Genomic DNA, 20632 nt, shown 5'->3' on the forward strand with positions numbered 1-20632 from the left:
TGTGGTTTTCTATATCTACTTACCCTTATTAGCTTGTGTTTGAAGGGAGGGATTATGTCTGATACTTTCTTTGTAATTCCAGAGTTCTAAGTAGTTTTTTACCAAGTCAACAGCCAACTGATTGAGGTCTTCTCATTTGAAAGATAATGGAACCCAAATGTATTCCTACACATTCTGATGATGTTTATTAACAGATTAGAATAAGTAAACATACCAAGTCATGTAAAGGATGTACATTGTTTTTTACCAAGTTAGAGTAAATGATAAATGAAACCTCTTTTAGTATTTACCAATATTTTTAAAATTTATTCTCCTATAAGAAACATTTCTGAATTATACTTTTGTGTACCTTTTAAACTTTTATTCATTTCCATCATTTTCTGATTCAGTATGTAAAAGATACTTGTGGCAAACCTGTTCAGATCTGCTCCACTTAAAAAGTCAATTAAATGTTAAGATTATGTGAACTAATGGTATTTTACTAAATTTAAAATGACTGTAATACATTCACTAAATTTCAGAATCATTTTTGTTCTGATAGGTGTGTTAGAAGAAGCAAGGTTTTTTGGTATTGACTCATTGATTGAACACCTAGAAGTGGCAATAAAGGTAAGCCTGTTTTTATATTAGCCACTGTTACATATATTGTAGCTATCTCCCAAAAGACTCCACTAATTTCTTAATATCTTTTTCAAGAATTCTCAACCACCGGAGGATCATTCACCAATATCCCGAAAGGAATTTGTCCGATTTTTGCTAGCAACTCCAACCAAGTCAGAACTGCGATGCCAGGTAATTAACATGAATTTTACATGAATTACATGAATTATTTCTATCAGCAAAATAAAATTTTACATTGTTCTAGTGTTTTGGGGTTATTTTGCTTTATTTTTCTTTTATGTGCAAGATCTAATTTAATTATGGGTCGTAGCATTGATTTAGTTCTGAAATGGTTAACCAAAAAGAGATGCAATAATAGCCTTTTAAAATTGTCTAATTATACCTCATGCAGCAGTTTATGAATAATGCATGGAAATTGCAGCAGTTTTTTAAAAGTCAGTATTTGTATATTTGCAATATATGGTCCAATCAGTGGCAGGTACTTCACTTACGTGTACTGTAGCATTTCAGATTTTAAAGACCACAGTATTCATTTTTGCCTGATAAACTGTTTTGAATTATTGAATTAATAAAATAATATAAATTTAATTAGTTTTAAATACTTATTAGCAGGTATAGGACTAACAGGGATACCTCTTTAGAAACTTCTACACATAAATGAATTATAGCCAGGCTATATTCTAATGTATATGTTGATAGAGTTTCTTTTATGAGGAACCTATTTAAGGACACTTCTTTCATGTATCTAAGTCCATTTTGATCATGTTTTGTAATAAACTCTAAGTAACTGAACTGCCAATTGCTTCTAAAAAAAACTTGGTGGTTAGCTATAGTAATTAAATTTAATACAAACAGACGATTTGATTATGGTGACAATTTGTGCTTTTTTATTTCAGGGTTTGAACTTCAGTGGTGCTGATCTTTCTCGTTTGGACCTTCGATACATTAACTTCAAAATGGCCAATTTAAGCCGTTGCAATCTTGCACATGCAAATCTTTGCTGTGCAAATCTTGAACGAGCTGATCTTTCTGGATCAGTTCTTGACGTAAGTATCATTTTAGGCTACAAGAGAAAATTAAATGTTTAGTCTATTGAACAGTCTCAAAGAGCCTTTGAGACAGGAATTATAACTGTCTTTTATGGGAACTTTTACTTGAAAACAGATAATTTATTATGTTGATATAAGACTAAAGGGTCTGAAAGTGAAATGAATTTGGTTTTACAGGTTTGATATCCTTTATTAAACATAGACCTGAAAGGTTTAGCAACTAAAAAGAAATTAAATCTTGGAATTAGTTCCTGATCTCCTCAATATACTGTACTTTGTCAGGACTCGTATTTTCAGCAAATTATAAAGGTAAAACTGAAAGGAACCTTGAAATCTGTTCAACCTCATTTCTGGAATGGGAAAATGTTATTGCTCAAGAATTATTTGATAGATATTTTGAAATAAATATGGTATGCATCAGTTTGTGGAAGTTAACATCTCAGTGGCTTTTTCCCTCTCTATATATGTGTATATTTATATGTAATGTATATGTATGTATTTATAACAGTTACCTGTGTTTATTTGAAGTTAGAGGGTAGATGCAGACCAACAATGAAATCTATTAATTTTTAACAACTTTTAAGTTCCTTACCACCAAGGCCCATGTCTGTATGTCTTTTGAATTAATACCATCTTGCTTTTGGTAGTCATTTATTGAATTATTGTAATTTGGGTTTTACTCATTAGCTGCAGCTTACTTCTCCATGAAGCCGTGTATCAGAGCTAGTAACAAAATCTACCAAATACGCATTTTAGTTACTTTCACTGTTCTTATTCTGTCTTATCATGAAGGGTCAGGTTAGTAACAAAACAGGAAAAAGACTAACATCAAAAAAAAGTTTGAAGGACCTAGTCTCTAAATAGTGGAATGTCGAAAAGCATCTTTGTTTGTGTTAAGCACTAAAAAAAAAGTTTGTCAAAAACTCTTTGAGATAAATGAACATAATTTAAAACTCTTGGCTGAGTGAAGTGGGTCAAGCCCGTAAACCAAGCACTTTGGGAGGCAGAGGAAGGTAGATCACTTGAGGTCAAGACCAGCCTAGCCAACATGGTGAAAACCCATCTCTACTAAAAATGCAAAAATTAGCCAGGCGTGGTGGTGCATGCCTGTAATCCAAGCTACTCAGGAGGCTGAGGCACAAGAATCACCTGAACTTGGGAAGCAGAGGTTGCAGTGAGCTGAGATAGCACCATTGCACTCCATCTTGGGTGACGGAGTGAGGCTTTGTCTCAAACAAAACAAAACAAAAAAGCCTTAAAACATGTATTTTCTACCATTTTACTCTCTGCCTTGCATTATGCATTGTGATGTGCCTGCTCAGGGTTGATAATGTTTAGCCATGGTTGGTGCAGAAAGACCCAAAAAGCATCGTGTTAGTGTTCTGTAGCTAAATAATGCCTTTAAATGCTGGCATTCGTGTTCTGACCTCTGACTTGAAGGCAGTAGTAGCATCTTAGAATATCAATAATTTCACTTAGAACATTAAGATTCCCATAGTAATAAGAAAATCCATACCCCTAACAAGTGTATGCCTTCCTTACCCATACATTTTGACTATTTCATTGTCATGTATAGGTGTATTTATAAAAATAGAGATAGAGACGTCATAGTTCTGACTCTCCCAACTTCTTTATCTAAACCATTATGTTTCATGGAAAATGAGCATGCTATTACATGCATTTATTTTTTAAAAAACAGTTCTTTAAAAAAAAATTTCTTTTAAATGTTCCCATTTCTTACTGCATTTAATTAGAAAAGCCTTTATTGTAAACATAAAATAATTGATTACGAGTGTGTTGAGTTGAGCCTTTTCCCCTTTTCTATTTTTTCTTTTACTGTTTGAGCTAATTTGAACAAAATTATGAACCTTACCACCAGGACTTTTCTCTTTTTGCAGTGTGCAAATCTCCAGGGAGTCAAGATGCTCTGTTCTAATGCAGAAGGAGCATCCCTGAAACTGTGTAATTTTGAGGATCCTTCTGGTCTTAAAGCCAATTTAGAAGGTGAGATCCTTTCTGTAAATACCTATTCTATGGAGGAAGCAGACTGTAAAGGAAAAAGCCCTGGAAAATAATTGTTAAGGGTGAAACAGGATAGCTGTAGGGAATAGGTTTCTTCTGTCATCATATTTGGAGAACTTCCAAAGCAGTAAGATACCTCCATTTGGTTTCAGTCAAATGCTAATCAAAACTGAGGACTCAGAAAAAATAAAGCCTCAAATATTTAATAAGGTTTTAATTGGAAAATTAAATATCAACATCTTAAACTTTCAAATGGAATAAAATATTCTTACACTGACCGAAAGGAAAAATTTCTTTTGCATAAAACCAAGGAGTTTATAAAAATCATTTAAAGATTCAATTTATTGTTTCTTAATTTGTTATTGTTTTATCTGTGACTGATCACTTTGTTTACTTGTATATTTAGGAGACTACTTAACTCCCTTATCATAAACCTGTAGAGGCATATTATGAAAGTGCTAACCATCATAAGACAGAACTAAATTTCTTCCCTCAAAAGTATCGATGAAACCCTTCTTTCATCAGTGAACTGTTTATATATATATAAGTTCGTTGAGAGACAAGATTTTAGATTCATTTCCAGAAGTCAAAAGAGGCTGTCATTATTGACCTCCATTAAGTTGTCTTGCAGTTTTGTTGGAGGTAGATAACTATATTTTTAAGTTAAACTACTCCCAGAATGTGTTCACTGTAGGTGCTAATCTGAAAGGTGTGGATATGGAAGGAAGTCAGATGACAGGAATTAACCTGAGAGTGGCTACCTTAAAAAATGCAAAGTTGAAGAACTGTAACCTCAGAGGAGCAACTCTGGCAGGAACTGATTTAGAGGTGAGTTCACCAACATTTTAAGGGTTTTTATTACTCTAGACTTACTAAGCATCTCATGCAAAATGTATTGAAATCAAAACAAAGTAGTTGGTTGGTAAAACTGGATTGGAAGGCTCATCTGACATTCAGACTAAGTTGATTTCATTTCTCTCCTTTTCCTTAAGTTTTTCTCAAGTAAATAAGTTTGATAGATGTATTGCATTTTCCATAAAATTTAATTCCAAACAGAATTAAATGGGCTAGATTACTTCTTAAACTACTTGAGAAATTTAAATGATATCCAGGTTTGAAATCAGGTTCAGGAAGTCTATTTAAAATTGGAACCATATGTTTTTTGGTTTTCAGCCTGAGATTATAATTTTGCCTAGTCATCTTTTTCAAAGAATTGTATTTGTATGTCTTCTTAATTTGCCAGTTCAGCTAGCAGACTCGATAGCTGTTGATAGGTCTACATCAGCACCATCCAGTAGCACTTTGTGCAGGAGGGACATGTTCTATGTCGGTGCTCTTCCGTATAGTAGCTACTAGCCATATATAGTTGTTGAGCACTTGAGATGTTGCTAGTGCAGATGAGAAATTGATTTTTAAATTTTATTTAATTTTAATTCATTTAAATTTAAGTAGCCACATGTGGCTGGTAGCTATGAAATCTGGTATAAATTGGATAGCAGAGAACAGTATGTCAAAATTTAGCTTGCTGTTAATTTTTTTTCTTAATATTTTTGCCTAGATCTCTTGATAGCTCTCAGTAGCAGAGTAGCAGACCTCTTTCAATTTCAAGGCAAAAAGAATTGGCCTAAGATTATAATCCTATCACAAGCACAATTATTTATTATTTATTACCTTACTTTCACCTAAGATTATATTATTTGCCTTGGTTTTAGTTACTGTGTACTCAGAGTGGCTTAGCAGCAAAAGCCTCCCTCTGTCTAACTGATTGCAAAGACTGATCAGGTTGACTATTGAGGGGTGAGCTGCTGACATTTGTTCTCCTAAGAGGTTACATTTAGTCACCCTTCTCTCTAACCATAGTCCTGTACCGTATCCAGGGACTTAACTGGAATCTCTATCTTACCGCTCCGTGATCTCAAGAGAAATTAAGAAACAGCTTCAAATTGCGGTGGTTACACTATTCTGTACATCTGTCAAAACTCATTGTATTATATACATACCTTTGGGGCTTTAAAAAGAAAGGCAGTTCCTTGCTATAAAAATACTAGGGCTAGGGAATGGAAAAAGGTATTACACAATTTGATTAAGTAAAATCTTTTCAGATTAAAAAAATAATAGTCTTCCCCCCATCTCATTCCTTTTGTTGTTGTTGTTCTTGGATCATAGTAAAATTGTTTTGATAATATTTATTACCTTGGGCCGGGCGCAGTAGCTCATGCTTGTAATCCCAGCGCTTTGGGAGGCCAAGGTGGGTGAATCACTTGAGGTCAGGAGTTTGAGACCAGCCTGGCCAACATGGTGAAACCCCGTCTCTAGTAAAAATACAAAAAATTAGCTGAATGTGGTGGTGAGTGCCTGTAATCCCAGCTACTCGGGAAGCTGAGGCAGGAGACTCGCTTGAATCCTGAGTTGGAGGTTGCAGTGAGCCGAGATTGCACTCTGGCCTGGGCAACAAGAGCAAAACTCTGTTTCCAAAAAACAAAAATTTTGTGTGTGTGTGTGTGTATATATATATTTACTTATTTATGATGTTGGAATCCATTCTGTATTTTAAATCAATGGTCCCCAACCTTTTTGGCACCAGGGACTGGTTTTGTGGAAGACAGTATTTTCACAGACCAGGGTTGGGGGTGGTTTTGGGATGATTCAAGTGCGTTACATTTATTGTGCACTTTATTTCTACTAGTATTACATTGTAATATATAATGAAATAATTATATAACTCACCATAATGTAGAATCAGTGGGAGCCCAGAGTTTGTTTTCTTGCAAGTAGACATTCGCATCTGGGGATGTTGGAGACAGTGAGAGATCATCAGGCATTAGATTCTCATAAGGAGTACACAATCTGGATTCCTCACATGTGCAGTTCACAGTAGGTTTCACTCTCCTATGCGAATCTAATGCCCCTGCTGATCTGACAGAGGTGGAGCTCAGGCTGTAACTTGAGCCATACAGGGAGTGGCTGTAAATACAGATGAAGCTTCATCTACTGGTGACCTGCTGTGTGGCCTGATTCTTAACAGGCCACGGACCAGTATCAGTCTGTGGCCCAGGGGTTGGGAACCCCTGTTTTCAGTTTCTCATTATAAAATATGCAAGAACAAGGGACATGCTTCCTCTTTAACCTTGGTTTATACATATACAGCCTGAACATTAACTAGAGGTAACAAATACAGATAGAAGAACATCTTAATTTAGGGTGGTGTATCATCAGTTTTCTGGAAATTAAATGAGTTTTATTGTATAGGAACATTTTCCTAATCTGCCCCAGAAATCGTTTTGAGCAGGAACAGATAAGGCCTGAAATCTCCATATGAATTATGTGAATATTGTTTTCATCTTGCAGAATTGTGATCTGTCTGGGTGTGATCTTCAAGAAGCCAACCTGAGAGGGTCCAACGTGAAGGGAGCTATATTTGAAGAGATGCTGACACCACTACACATGTCACAAAGTGTCAGATGAGAATTTTAGGGGCTGGAGGAAGATATACAAGATGAAAATGTTTTCCTTATCACTTTTCTTTCTCCACCCACTCAGTTGTCTAGAAGAAATAACACTGTAAGGAAATTTAAAAAAAACATTTAGAGGATTATGCTTGTTCTGAGCGGTGCATAAGGGAAAAAACTGACTTTTTTTCCATTTTCTGATTTTTAACAGAAAAGCACTCATTTAATAGATGTAGGGAAACTAGATATTGCTGCCTTTTGAACGGGGTAGGGGGGTTTACCTGGTTTTATGACCAGGAATAGTATCTATTATATTTGCTTTTAAATAGGCATGATGTGGAAATACCATCTTGGTTTGAGATGCATTTGAGGATTTTAATTTATGGAAAGCACAACATATGCAATTATATTTATTGAATACCTAGATGCAGTATGGATATTTAAATTGTTAAAACTTTATGAAAACTTGGAAAAGGTTGTTCAGGTTTATAAATAGCTTTAGTGATGCCTCCTCTCTTTAATACCTGTCACACCATATGAATATGGTGAGATCAGACTCCCTAAGACTCTTTTCAGGTTCATTTTTATAATGTTTACTTTTTAGGACAAAACAGTAGCTAAATTAAAGTAATACCCAGTTCTTACTGATTGAGACAGAGTGGAAAGAAAGACATCGTTGTACATCACTGTCATTCCAAAGGTACAGTGGGACTCTGGATGGAGGAAGAACTTACCTATCACTACAACACCTATAGGTGAGAATTTCTCAGAATTTCATTCTAGGCAAGTTCCATTCAACACCAGACCAAGCAATTCTATCTATTTACACTGTTAGCCTAGTTTTCTCATACAATCATCACAAGGATAGGAAGACACTTCAAAACCAAAAAACCAAGGTGCATCATTAATATTCATTTAATTCAAATACCGAATAGTTTACATAGGGCCAGCTTAGAAATAGATACTAAATCCAGAGCTACTGCAATCAAAGCATATATGAATGAAGATGGTAGAGTTGCCTGCTAAAAGGCAATGTAATATAATTGCAGCTAGAACCCTACAGTGGGGAATGAGGAATTTTAAACACGCATTTGATAACAGCCACCAAAAAATATATGTAAAGTAAAAATAAAGGCATTTGGCTGGTCCAAGGTGTAATACCAATCAGTCAGCACCTGTGATTCTTCTAATTATATATATATGTTCTAAAAAATTCTAGCCCAATTTTCTTGAGTCATTATCTCTCTGCAGCAGCAGAGGAAGGGCCTGTACCTCCCTACCAATGACCTGGTGTCCTTATTTCTACCCCAAGAGCAGGGATATTAGCTGTGTCCAAATGGGTTCTGAATTCTACAGACTCATCAACATGAGGCAAGGAATCATTGAAAACCACCTGTGTCTCCTTTGGGAGAATGACATATCTTTAGTATTTACGTAGCTTATTCTTGTATATCTACATATGCAAAGCTTTCCTTAACAGTAAAGGGTATATATGCATAGTGGGAGGAGATCAGACCTTTACAGGTGAAGGAAAGCAACTTCAGAAATGAATTATTTTCTTTGCTTTATTATTTTTACCAAGACAGAGAAGTATTGTATTGAGAGATAATCTATTTTCATAATCAATATGTGCCTAAATTATATTTAAATCATTTCACTCTGTACTATATTTTCAGGAATTATAGAATGTGTTATTCATTCACTTAAAGGTACCTCTGCAGAAATAACCTAAAACTGCAGAAGGATCTGAAAGATCTAAACATGGTGTGCTTAGAAACTGCAGATTTTAGATCTAATGGATACTGCATTAATAAATGATATAAAGTGTTGAAAAGGAGTTTCTTCTCTTCCTTTTGAAAATCATCACTTTCCGTATTTTACTTACATTTCTTCAATATGTGTTGACAACCAGCCCTGTGGTTCTGGGTAGCAAAGGAAATACAGTATAACTTAATGTTGTGGATTAGTCTTTTTGAAAGTACCATTAAAGTAAATTTATTTCTTTAAACATGATTATTTTTATCATTCTTTAAAAAATATACCATGCTAACAACACAAACCTTACGAATTCTGAACAAAAGACTGCCTCCCCAGTAATTCATTTAATTTGTTTGTGTTAAATTCATCACTCTTTAGGTGATGAATATTACCAGTTAGCTTTATTAGGCTGGATAAATAGTATGCCCCAAAACATTTTTTGCCTGATAACTAGGATAGAGAATTTTAAGGAGGCAGGAAACCGTCAAACTAGTAAAACTTCCATTAACCCTAGAGAGGAAACATGTCTGGACACATAGGTAAAAATACCATTGTTGGGATGACAGGAAAAAGGTTTTAAATGTAAACTAACTAGATTATCTGCATTAATAAAATTTGGTACTCAAGTAACTGCCTAAGCAATACTATCTGTTGTAGTCTAGTTCTTTCAACTACAGTCTCAAGGAGATTCTAGTAGAAAATGTTGTAAATTCATTATTCTTATGAAGGGTTCAATCATAAATCAAGACTTGGAATATTTTCTCCATTTCATTTTATGACTCTTATGTGTATTGTAAATCTGCCCTGTCAACTTTAAATCATCTTTAATATATGGAAAACAATTGCACTAAGTCCCCAAGGAAGAATTACCTTTAAAATTAACAGATTCATTACTACAAAGAAAAGTGGTTACATTATTTCAGTATAAAGCAACTTATCCAAGGATTAATTTTCTGAAACCCTTTTACAACCTGATTAGACATGTCAGCAGGAGTTAACCTTAAGTGCTTCCCGCTGAGATTTTACATTAGGGCACGAAAAGATTTTTTTCATCTGTCATTTCAGTGAGATTATGAAATCATCGCTGTAATAATTTTGAGGTGTTTTGATGTTGATGAAGCAGTTTTTTCTCTAAAGCCATTCTTTCAAATTTAGAAAAAATATGACAACTGTAAAATCCAATTATTTAAACCCAATTTGTTATATTTAACTTTCTGGTAAATTGACCTAACCATGGAATCCTTAAATGGTTTTAAGTTAGTCATTCAATATCAAAAACTCACTAATTACATAGTGGTTTGATAACCCATTTGGTGATACAGAAAGTAAGACAAAACAAAGTTGACTCTTGCCTTGAGATCTGTGTGACCTAAGACAGTGCTAATGGAGACTTTAAGGACATACAGCATGTTGAATGAATTCATAGACCATGTTTGCGATGGTTAATACTGAGTATCAACTTGATAGGATTGAAGCATGCAAAGTATTGATCCTGGGTATGTCTGTGAAGGTGTTGCCAAAGGAGATTAACATTTGAGTCAGTGGGCTAGGGAAGGCAGACCCACCCTTAATCTGGATGGGCACCATCTAATCAGCTGCCAGCAAATAATAAAATAGGCAGAAAAACGTGAGAAGTCTAGGTGGGCCTAGCCTCCCCAGCCTACATCCTTCTGTGCTGGATGTTTCCTGCCCTCGAACATCGGACTCCAAGTTCTTCAGCTTTGGGACTCGGACTGGCTTTCCTTGCTCCTCAGCTTGCAGATGGCCTACTGTGGGACCTTGAGATCGTGTGAGTTAATACTTAATAAACTCTCCTTTTTATATATATATGTGTGTGTGTGTGTGTGTGTGTGTGTGTGTGTGTGTATATTCTCTCCCTCTAGAGAATGTTAATACTGTATTGCTGTATTCATCTTAATAATTTCAAAGCATTTTTCAAAAATTTAATCCCAACTGTTAGAAATTACCTACAAGAAATCGAGAGATAAGTGATTCACCGGACAATAGGTGTCACAAGTCTGAACTCCCATTTCATTAGTCCTGTGCAGAGACCACATTTTCTGCTTCAGCAATACTTAGATGCACATCTCTCAGCAAACACAAATCAATTGGACAATTGAAACTAGCACTATTCAACCATAATGAATTCTTGCTGAAAAATGGTCTGTCCCTACTTTGTATACTGTAGTGCAATGACATTCCACTCTTCATGTCAGAATGACACATGAGTCAAAGTGTCTAAAGGAAATAATTTAAATGGAACAAAGTCAAATACTTACGTTTTATTTTTAAATTCTCCTCTATTTGCAATTATACTTTAAAGCGTACTCCCTTCTCTATCCTATCATGAGGACTGGACAGACTCCACAGAAATGACTGGACAAAGCAAGGGAATTTGATAAAAACACCATTTCTCTTTACCCTGAAATCCCTGCAAATGTAGTTATTCCAGAGGAGACTGGGCAATGACTGATGGGTTTAGCATCCTACCTGTGGGGAAATTGCCAATCCCAGCTGTAAAATGAACAAATATCCAGTTATATTTATTAGCCATCTTACAGTTTAGCTAATATAACAGGATTTACAGCCAATTATACATGAAAGTTTAATTCTGTGTCAGATAAAGCATATCTTTGATGCAGAAATAGAGGCAACATTAGGCCTTACCTGGTTAAAAGGTTTTTGCTTTCTATTCATTCCTTCATTTGTTCATTCATTCAAACCTGTACTTACTGAATGCTGACTAAATGCCAGGGGTTTCTTAAGAGAGATTTAAATCAGATGGGATCTTTGACTATTATAGGTTTCAGCCTAGGGGTAAATTAGGGAAAGACAACCATGTGTATTCAAATAAATGTAATTAAGAGTAATGGGTGTGTGTGTGTGTGTTTTACATGCTTGTCCTGTGTAAATGACATGTCCACCGTTACACCTCTGGGGTGGAACATCTATAAAATGTGGATAATGATACCCACTTTGCAGGGCTATTGTAATGAGTGCTCTTATACATGTGCTATTTATTAAATAACTATAATTTCTCATCTTTCTGTTCCCACTGCCCTTAACAATGATTTGCATTTTTAACTCAATAAGCATCAGCTGAAATGAGTTGGTCTGTTGATGTAAGTCTGCTCAATATGGTCTTGCTCTCGGTATAGGTTTCTTGCCTTTTTGATGCTTTAGAACTAGGCTTTCAAGATAAGTCAAGCAGGGAACCTGATGGGTAGATGAGGGAATTTTCAAACACACACTGATTTAGGATCCTACATGAACTTGGTATATAGTGTTGCTTATTTATAAATCAGATTTTTAAAATTGGAAGCAACTCTGTGATCATCTAGTCCATCTAGTCGACACCCTTCCTTTTGCAAATGAAGACTCCAAGAGCCAGAAGCTCCCAGACACCCTGACTCAATGTCCTATATTTATTGTGTAGCCTCCTTTGTGGAAGTTATGTATGCATTTGACTTCACTTAATCTAAGACATCTATTTTCCTTGAACTTTTGATAGGTCTGCTGGTTTCCTCAAGGGAATCCAACCTAGTTGGATTTTAATCTCTTTGAATTGTGGCCTCAGCTATAACAGTTTTAGCTGAGGTTTTAATGGCTGCACTTAAATAAATTTAACAGATACACCAGGGGGTGTTCCAATTACATACACCATTAAAGGGCTTTCTGTGAGGATTTTAAAAAATTACCATTTAAAAAAAAAAGCATAGTCCATGTGCAATATAATTTACCAGCAGGAAACATTTCAATGTCCTGAAAAAATTCCCTATAAAAAAGGAAGACAGAAAAACAGAAAAGTCACAATACTCAACCTACTTCAAGGGAAGCTTGGGATCTTTTTGGCTGTCTGCCTCTAAACAGGTAAAAGGCTTTGTATTATTTCTAGCACGAGTTTTTCTTTTTTAGATTGCATGCTATTGTATGTCTACAGGGCATTTGACAGCCCAAGGGCTAAATCCAGGTGTGATGGTATCTAATGATGTCTGGTTCGGTTCTTCGCTGTCCTTGCCAGCACTAGCCACAGAGATCCAGGCTTTGGGGAATCCCACAGCTTATTGAGCAGTGTTTGATTTAGTCTTTAGCCTCTTTCCCATCAAATGAAAATTAACGTGGAGACACATTTCATTAGAAAATTAGAGGCCCCCTTGGCTAGGAAGGCATTTGGTCGGGGACTAACTACTTTGAACAGTGTTGAGTCCTGAGCCACAGATGGTCCAGCCAGCAGTAATGCTAGGAAGACTGAAGGATAAATAGAAAAATGTCATTAGTACCATGGGGTAGCCATTTAATGTCAACCAATTTTATATTAGCCAGAGATTTCTAGTAGGAGCTACTTTCCTTAACAGATGGCTCAGTTCTCTTTATCTCAGGAATGAAAGAGTTGAAGACCAATCCACAACGGGGGAAATGTTATGGCAAAATGGTGAACTTGATAAGGGATGAATTATGGGGTTTGGATAACCAAACAATAAAAATAAAAGTATAGACTGTTTTAGTACTAAAAAGATCCTGAACGTGTGAGCTTAAGTACTCATTTTGTCCCCAGTGGCTAAGAAACTCAAGGCAAGCCAGCAGGTGTCTCTGAGTTTCAGTGTCTGTGTATAAAAACTGTGACTTTGACTTCCGTCTTCTGCAGGGTTAGTGATACAGATGCTAGCCTTTTCACTAAAGAGGTCTTTTAGTTTCTACTCAACCTTGTCTGCGTCTAATTTGATTGTGCATTCATGTGCCTTAGAATGGAGCCAATTGCAAAACTCCTAGCTGGCCTTATTCTGCTGACTGTGTGTGTGGAGGGCTGCTCCAGCCAGCACTGGTCCTATGGACTACGTCCCGGAGGAAAGAGAGATGCCAAAAATTTGATGGATTCTTTCCAAGAGGTAAGTTTCTCTCAGCTTCAAAATAAGACATAGCAATTTGATTCAATTTAACTATATTAAACATTCAGGAGGAGCCCCAATGGCAATATTCTATGATGTTGTACCCTAGATACTCCAGCTGAGATAAGGCACTTACAAAGTAGAAGTCCCATTCCTACTTTCAGTTCAGACAGGGACTAAACAAAGAGCTGGAAAAATTCCAAAAGAAGATATTAATAGCAACAAGTGTGAGGTAGCACGTCACATTCTGAGTGTATGGGATTGCTAAAGGAATTAGAAACAATGCGATAGGGTCAAGGTCTGTATCAGAAGATGATTCTTTGGGATTTTGAAAGAAAACGTTAGAACTTTGTATGTGTTTTTCATTTCATCTTTTAAAAATATCTGTGATATTAGATGAGTACATTTTTATAATTTATAAATGAGTATCCTTATCAGGGATGCGTGCCCTATCATTTCTTTTCACTGGTAGGGGCATTTAAGCAAAGTTGGAGACTGGTAGAATACAGGAATTAGCAAACTCAAGATGATAAAATAACGTAGTAGAAAACATGCTGATTTAATTTCATATAGATTAGATGATAGAACTGGCACCAACACTAACGTGAGGTATTTGCTTTTTTGTTTTCTGGGGTTGTTTTCTAAGACAGGGTCTCACTGTGTTATCTAGGCTGGAGTTTAGTAGCACAATCACAGCTCACTGCAGCCTTAACCTCTTGGGCTCAAGTGATCCTCCCACCTCGGCCTTCTGCATAGCTGGGACCACAGGCATGCATTCTCACACCCAACTAATTTTTAAAATTTTGTATAGAGATGGGGTTTCCCTATGTTGCCTAGGCTGGTCTCAAACTCCTGGGCTCAAGGGATCCTCCCACCTTGGCCTCCCAAAGTGCTGGGAGGATTTTTATTTATAAAATACGACCACTCATCAGGGTCACGTAAGGAAAGAAGCCATCTATGTTAGCTGATTAACCTGAAAAATAACCTAGGGCTGCGAAAGGGAAAAATTTAAAATCATTTCATTATCATTGGAAGGAATTACCTCTTTTCTGAGAAATAATAAAAATTTAGTATTAAAGAAGACCCGGAATCTGAAGCCTCTTCTCTGCAGGTTATACATGAAGCAAATCTCATTTAACTATGACATATTTAGTAAAACCTAGAAAATAAAAACCAACCCTTTTTACAACTCTAAAAAACTCTTGGGGTTTGTTTTTTGGGATATACTGACTCTCATGAGGCTCAAAACGCCTCCCTCTTGTCATCTTTAAGGGGAAAATATGATATCTTCTTACTGTCTCCATTATTTCCAGATCCCCATGCCATTCTGTAGAAATGTCAGATGGCAGATCTGTGTCCTTAAAGTCCCTATGCGAATCCTGCAACTTTCCCAGTCCCCCTCAGCCCCACATCCCCCTTGACCCCACTCTCCACAATTTTTTGGTGGAAATGGAAAACACCATTTCATTTCTTTATCTCCATCTCAAAGAATCCCATTCTCTTTCTTCAGATAGTCAAAGAGGTTGGTCAACTGGCAGAAACCCAGCACTTCGAATGCACCATGCACCAGCCACGTTCTCCCTTCCAAGACCTGAAAGGAGCTCTGGTAAGTTAAAGTGATCATAACGTGATCATAACATAGAGCTCTAGAGGTGGATAGGCCTTGGGGGATCACTCAGGTCAGCCACCTCCCAGCCACTGCGGGGCTTACGTTCCTGACTCCTGTGTTACCTCCTGTGGTAGGACTGTGTTTCATGACAATCCCAGTCAGTGGTTAGACAGCACTAGGGGCTGAAATGTTTTGTTTGTTTGTTTGTTTCTGAAGTTGAATTGAAATCTCTCTGTAACTTTTATCTGTTAATTCTGGCTCTAGCTTTTGGGATAACCAACAAAGCAAATTTCTTCCCACTGCTGCGTTTCAGTTCAAGTAAAATCACCAAACCCCCTAGACTACTCCTCTCTAGGCTCCTCCACAGCCCTCCACCTGATCCTGCAACTGCACTTTATCTTACATGGTTTTCCAGAACCCTGGGGAATATACACGTGAGAAACACTACTCTAGATGGGTTGTTTTTCTCCTTTGGAATGAAAAATATCAAACTATTAAATTTATAATTTAGAGAGTGATGGATTTGATTTCCAATTTCCTGATAGGACTATAACCACCTCCAAATTCCACCCCCCAAAATGGAAATACACTAATCTTATTAGGTTTTTGATGAAAAAGTATAAAGAGAATTGAATGTATCAGTTGAATCTTTTTAAAAAAATATTTGTTGAGACAGGATCTTGCTCTGTTGCCCGAGCTAGAGTACAGTGGTGCAATCAATGCTCACCACAGCCTCAACCTCCCAGGCTCAAGCAATTCTTGAGACTAGATTAGCCTCCCTAGTAGCTGGGACTATAAGCCCTTGCCACCACACCCAGCTGATTTTATTTTGTAATGTTTTGTAGAGACAGGGTCTGTGTTGCCCAGGGTGGTCTCGAACTCCCAGCCTCAAGTGATCCTCCCACAGTGCTGGGATTAAAGGTGTGAGCCACTGTGCCTGACTTAAGTTGAATCTTGGATTTAATGTTGATATTCTCTGATCTCTATTGTCCACTTATTTGTGGCAATCAGAAGGCATTACAGTTAATTATCAGTTATGCCTAGGAGCTGGGAAAGCCCAAATAAATCATATATAAAAATAAGCTATAATTTTGTCTACAGTGACTTCAACTTAATATACCCACGGACAAAGAAAAAACTGGGCAGACATCGTTACTTCCTTTCTTTTACTTTCTTTTTTTTTGTTTTGAGACGGAGTCTCGCTCTGTCGCCAGGCCAGGGTGCAGTGATGCAATCCCAGCTCAATGTAACCTCCGTCTCCCGGGTTCAACTGATTCTCCTGACTCGGCCTCCGGAGTAGCTGAGATTACAGTCACGTGCCACCACACCCGGCTAATTTTTGTATTTTTAGTAGAGACGGGGTTTCAAAACCATGTTGGCCAGGATAGTCTCGATCTCTTAACCTTATGATTCGCCCACCTCGGCCTCCCAAAGTGCTGGGATTACAGGCGTGAGCCACCACGCCCAGACTATTTCCTTTCTTTTTCTAATTTTGCTTACTGCATTACAAAACTGGCAAGCAGTGAAATTTGCCAAACATGACATTATGAAGAAACTGAAGCAAAGACTGGTTTAATAGCAAAGTAAATAACCAGACTTTTTTTCACTTCCATCCTCCACAACTCACTCTTACAAACTATTAATGTAGATTTTACGTATATTAAGTAGCTTAAAAAGACCCATTTGGCCAGGCACAGTGGCTCATGCCTGTAAGCCTAGCACTTTGGGAAGCCGAGGTAAATGGATCACTTGAAGCCAGGAGTTCAAGACCAGCCTGGCCAACACGGCAAAACCGTCTCTACTAAAAATATAAAAATTAGCCAGATGTGGTGATGCATGCCTGCAATCAAACTACTAGAGAGGCTGAGGCACGAGAATCATTTGAACCCAGCAGGTGGAGGTTGCCATGAGCTGAGATCATACTACTGCACTCCAGCCTGGGTGACAGAGTGAGGTTCTGTCTCAAACAAAAAAACAACAAACCCAATTTATCATGTCTCTCTAGCACTAACTGGTACGAGTACAAAATCAAACAGACCAATTCCTTCTAGACTGATATTTTAGAAACCAAAATGTCAAAAATGTAATGAAATTCAGCTGGTAAAGTCAGTCTTGATATATTTGTTACATATTTTTCAGGAAAGTCTGATTGAAGATGAAACTGGGCAGAAGAAGATTTAAATCTGTTGGGCCAGGAGTGATCATTACTAACATGACTTGAGTATAATTCTGACATTGAAAATTTATAACCCATTAAATACCTGTAAATTGTGTGAATTTCAGAAATCCTTACACCAAGTTGCACATACTCCATAATAAAGTGCTGTGTTGTGAGTGAAGTGGCATACCTGGTTAAATCTTTCTCTAATTCAGAACTCCCGGGGAAGGGGTACTGTAAGGCCACAAAAGGGAGCCCTCCAGGTGTGTATACATGTGGCAGATAGGAGGGCAGATGAGATAAAGTGTCTGTTGTTGACAGCAGGGATCTCAGGCTCTCCAGCACCCCTACCCTGCATCTGCCCACAAGCAGAATAGCCACCTACTGGTCCAGCCAGAAAAAGCTGATTGAGCTCCAGTTTCTATGGGATTATAACTTTATCTTTGACCATACTCTACAGAAGTTGAGGTGGGGCCACAGCCAAGGCTTTCTCCCACTTGGAAAGAAGTTCCCTCCCTTGATTGTCTCCAAACCCTTTGAAAGTTTAGTGGAACCCAAGTGAGACGTGGAGGTAAGGAGGAGGGGGGCCTCCAAGGACTCCTAGTCCAGTGCTCCTTCTGGTCCCATGCAATCTATCCACGTGGTGTACACTGAGGGTTGGGACTGAGACCTAAAAATAATGAGTGTTCTTCTACTTGATCTGTTTGGTTTTAAGAAACACAGTGGAATACACAGACTGTTGGAGACGAGACTCTTGTTCCCATGTCCCCTGGTCAGACAGCATTGCCACCATTCTTGCTCCAAAAAGACCAGGGGCAGGCTTTGTGCTGGATATGTGCACAGATATTTTTACTAACTATCATAAGAACCTTGGATTGTAGTTAGTATTGGCTTTGCTTTAAAATGAGGAAACTGGGGCTCAGAGAGTTTCTCCTTAGGAGTCCCAGCCATGTTTGGTTCCATGTTCACTATTCCAGTATTGCCCTATGATGAGCAGCCAACAGAACTGGACTTTGGATGCTGGGTTATTTTGTCCATTGGAGCTGAAACAGGAAACTAGGGTTCATAGGTCAATGTAGATTTAGCAATGACCGATCCTCCATAAGGCACCAGACAGTATGACACTGATGTTCTCATTTAGTCACATAACTTCCAAGTGGCTATGAGACCACTGGAAAAAAAACAAATTTCAGATAACTTGCCCAGTGTCTCAGTAACAAAGTGACCTGTCAAAGATCTAAGCCCTTTTTCCTCTTTTAATCAAATGAACTCGCCTCCCTACCCCCTACCCTGCTCCCTCAAAAAAGGAAAGACTTATGCTAAGAAATCTGAACAGGGGTGAGAAACATCCTGTGGGGAAAAACCGCCTCTTTTTAATACAAATATTTGCTACTGCACAATGACAGATTTCCCAAATACCTCCATTGGAAGAGTCTCTAAAGTGGAATCAAATAATTTCTTCACTCTGTCTTTAATAAAATTAGGCAATGATGTGATCCACAATCTGCTTTATGAAACAAAAGCAAAACTGCACTATTTCACTAATCAATACATGTGAGCAAGATGAGAGGCTTCCATTAGCCAATTACCCAGTGACTATATATATATATATATATATTTTTTTTTTTTAATGAAAACAGTATACTTTACAATCTTCACATTATTTAACACATTAACAAAAAACAACACACCCACTTAACTTACACATCCTGCTTGAAGCGTCAGATTTCCTTAGCCAAAGTTTGTCTTTGGGACAGTTTCTTTAGGGCCAGCTGCAGGCCTCCCTTGAATGGGATAAAAAGATGCTCATCCAACTGCCTGATGCTGATGTTAGAGGCTTTCAGGAGGTACCCTTGACTTTCACATGGCCCAAATAACTAAGGGGAAGGAGGAGAGTGAAAATGGCCACTTGGGAGCTGAGCATGGTGCCTCACAACAGTTCCAGTTACTTAGGAGGCTGAGGCATAAGGATCGCTTGAGCCCATTTCAAGGCTGCAGTGAGCCATGATTGCAACACTGACTTTAGCTTGGGCAACAGAGCAAGATCCCATTTCAAAATGAAAATGGCCTCCTTATAAAATCATGAACACTTCCCTGAATCCGAAGACTCTTAACTCATCAATGTAGCTTTAAAAAAAAAAAAAAAATCCTAAGCCTTTTATAATAAAGGGTGGGGAAACATATCATTTAATGAGTTCACAAATGCATATGGCTTTAAATGATCAAGTAGTAAAAAGAATGGTTCGAAAATATATCATTTTAGCAAAACTTTTAGAAGTTGCAGTAGCTTACAGATGACTAGAAAAAAGCCAGGAATCACTGCATAAGATAATAGCACTTAGATCTTGACCGAGGAAGACACTTTATAGTATTTCTCAATGGGGATCCTAGAGCCAAAACATTACCCAGATCTGTCAATTTAGTATTTAGGGCCCAAATGCTGTGCTGTTTTCAAGAAGCATGATTCTTATAAATCATATGAACACAGTGAAGCATTATTGCTTCTAAAAAGCAAAGTATTGGAACACATTTTTTTTTCTTTTTTTGAGATACAGTTTCACTTTGTCACCCAGGCTGGAGTGCAGTGGCATAATTACAGCTCACTGCAGCCTTGACCTCCTGGGCTCAAGTGATTCTCCCACCTCAGCTTCCCAAGTAGCTGGGACTACAGGCACGCACCACCATGCCCAGCTAATTTGTTTTTATGTTCTGTAGAGATGGGGTCTTACTCTGTTGCTCCTGCTGGAGTGCAGTAGGATGATCATGGGTTACTGTGGCCTTGACTTCCTGAGCTCAAGCAATCCTCCTACCTCAGCCTCCCAAGTAGCTGGGACCATAGGCACGCATCACTGTGCCTGGCTAATTTTTTAAATTTTTTTGTGGAATCAGGGTCAGGGTCTCACTCTGTCACCCAGGCTGGAATACAGTGGCATGATCAGGGCTTACTGTTGCCTCTACCTCCTGGGCTTAGGCAATCCTCCTGCCTTGGCCTCCCAAAGTGCCGAGATTATAGGCTTGACTCCTGGACAGAACACTTTCTTGGGGTGAAAAAAATTTTAAGTTGTAAGCTCAGGACTAAA

The 20632-nt window shown here is 37.6% G+C and overlaps 2 protein-coding genes across 3 annotated transcripts in view; both read left to right on the top strand.

Annotated features, from left to right (window-relative positions):
* KCTD9 (potassium channel tetramerization domain containing 9) overlaps nucleotides 1–9149 on the top strand; it is a 29262-nt gene extending 20113 nt beyond the window's left edge. The window contains exons 7-12 of the mRNA XM_011962597.1: nucleotides 542–609; nucleotides 697–792; nucleotides 1518–1667; nucleotides 3569–3674; nucleotides 4387–4520; nucleotides 7041–9149. Of these exons, the coding sequence (XP_011817987.1) occupies nucleotides 542–609; nucleotides 697–792; nucleotides 1518–1667; nucleotides 3569–3674; nucleotides 4387–4520; nucleotides 7041–7157 (671 nt within the window). The 3' untranslated portion in view covers nucleotides 7158–9149. The remainder of the gene's footprint in view (nucleotides 1–541; nucleotides 610–696; nucleotides 793–1517; nucleotides 1668–3568; nucleotides 3675–4386; nucleotides 4521–7040) is intronic.
* A 1534-nt stretch (nucleotides 9150–10683) lies between these two features.
* GNRH1 (gonadotropin-releasing hormone 1 (luteinizing-releasing hormone)) lies at nucleotides 10684–17733 on the top strand. Of its 2 annotated transcripts, XM_011962599.1 has the most exons (4): nucleotides 10684–12769; nucleotides 13644–13785; nucleotides 15296–15391; nucleotides 17534–17733. In XM_011962599.1, the coding sequence occupies exons 2-4, from the start codon at nucleotides 13645–13647 to the stop codon at nucleotides 17573–17575; spliced, it is 279 nt and encodes a 92-aa protein (XP_011817989.1). In that variant the 5' UTR covers nucleotides 10684–12769; nucleotide 13644; the 3' UTR covers nucleotides 17576–17733. The 2 variants fall into 2 exon arrangements, with proteins under 2 accessions (XP_011817989.1, XP_011817988.1); XM_011962598.1 differs by having other exon boundaries at nucleotides 10684–13785.
* The last annotated feature ends 2899 nt before the right edge of the window (nucleotides 17734–20632 follow it).

This window comes from Colobus angolensis, unplaced genomic scaffold (genome assembly GCF_000951035.1).
Source record: "Colobus angolensis palliatus isolate OR3802 unplaced genomic scaffold, Cang.pa_1.0 Scaffold6, whole genome shotgun sequence".
Lineage (NCBI taxonomy): Eukaryota > Metazoa > Chordata > Mammalia > Primates > Cercopithecidae > Colobus > Colobus angolensis.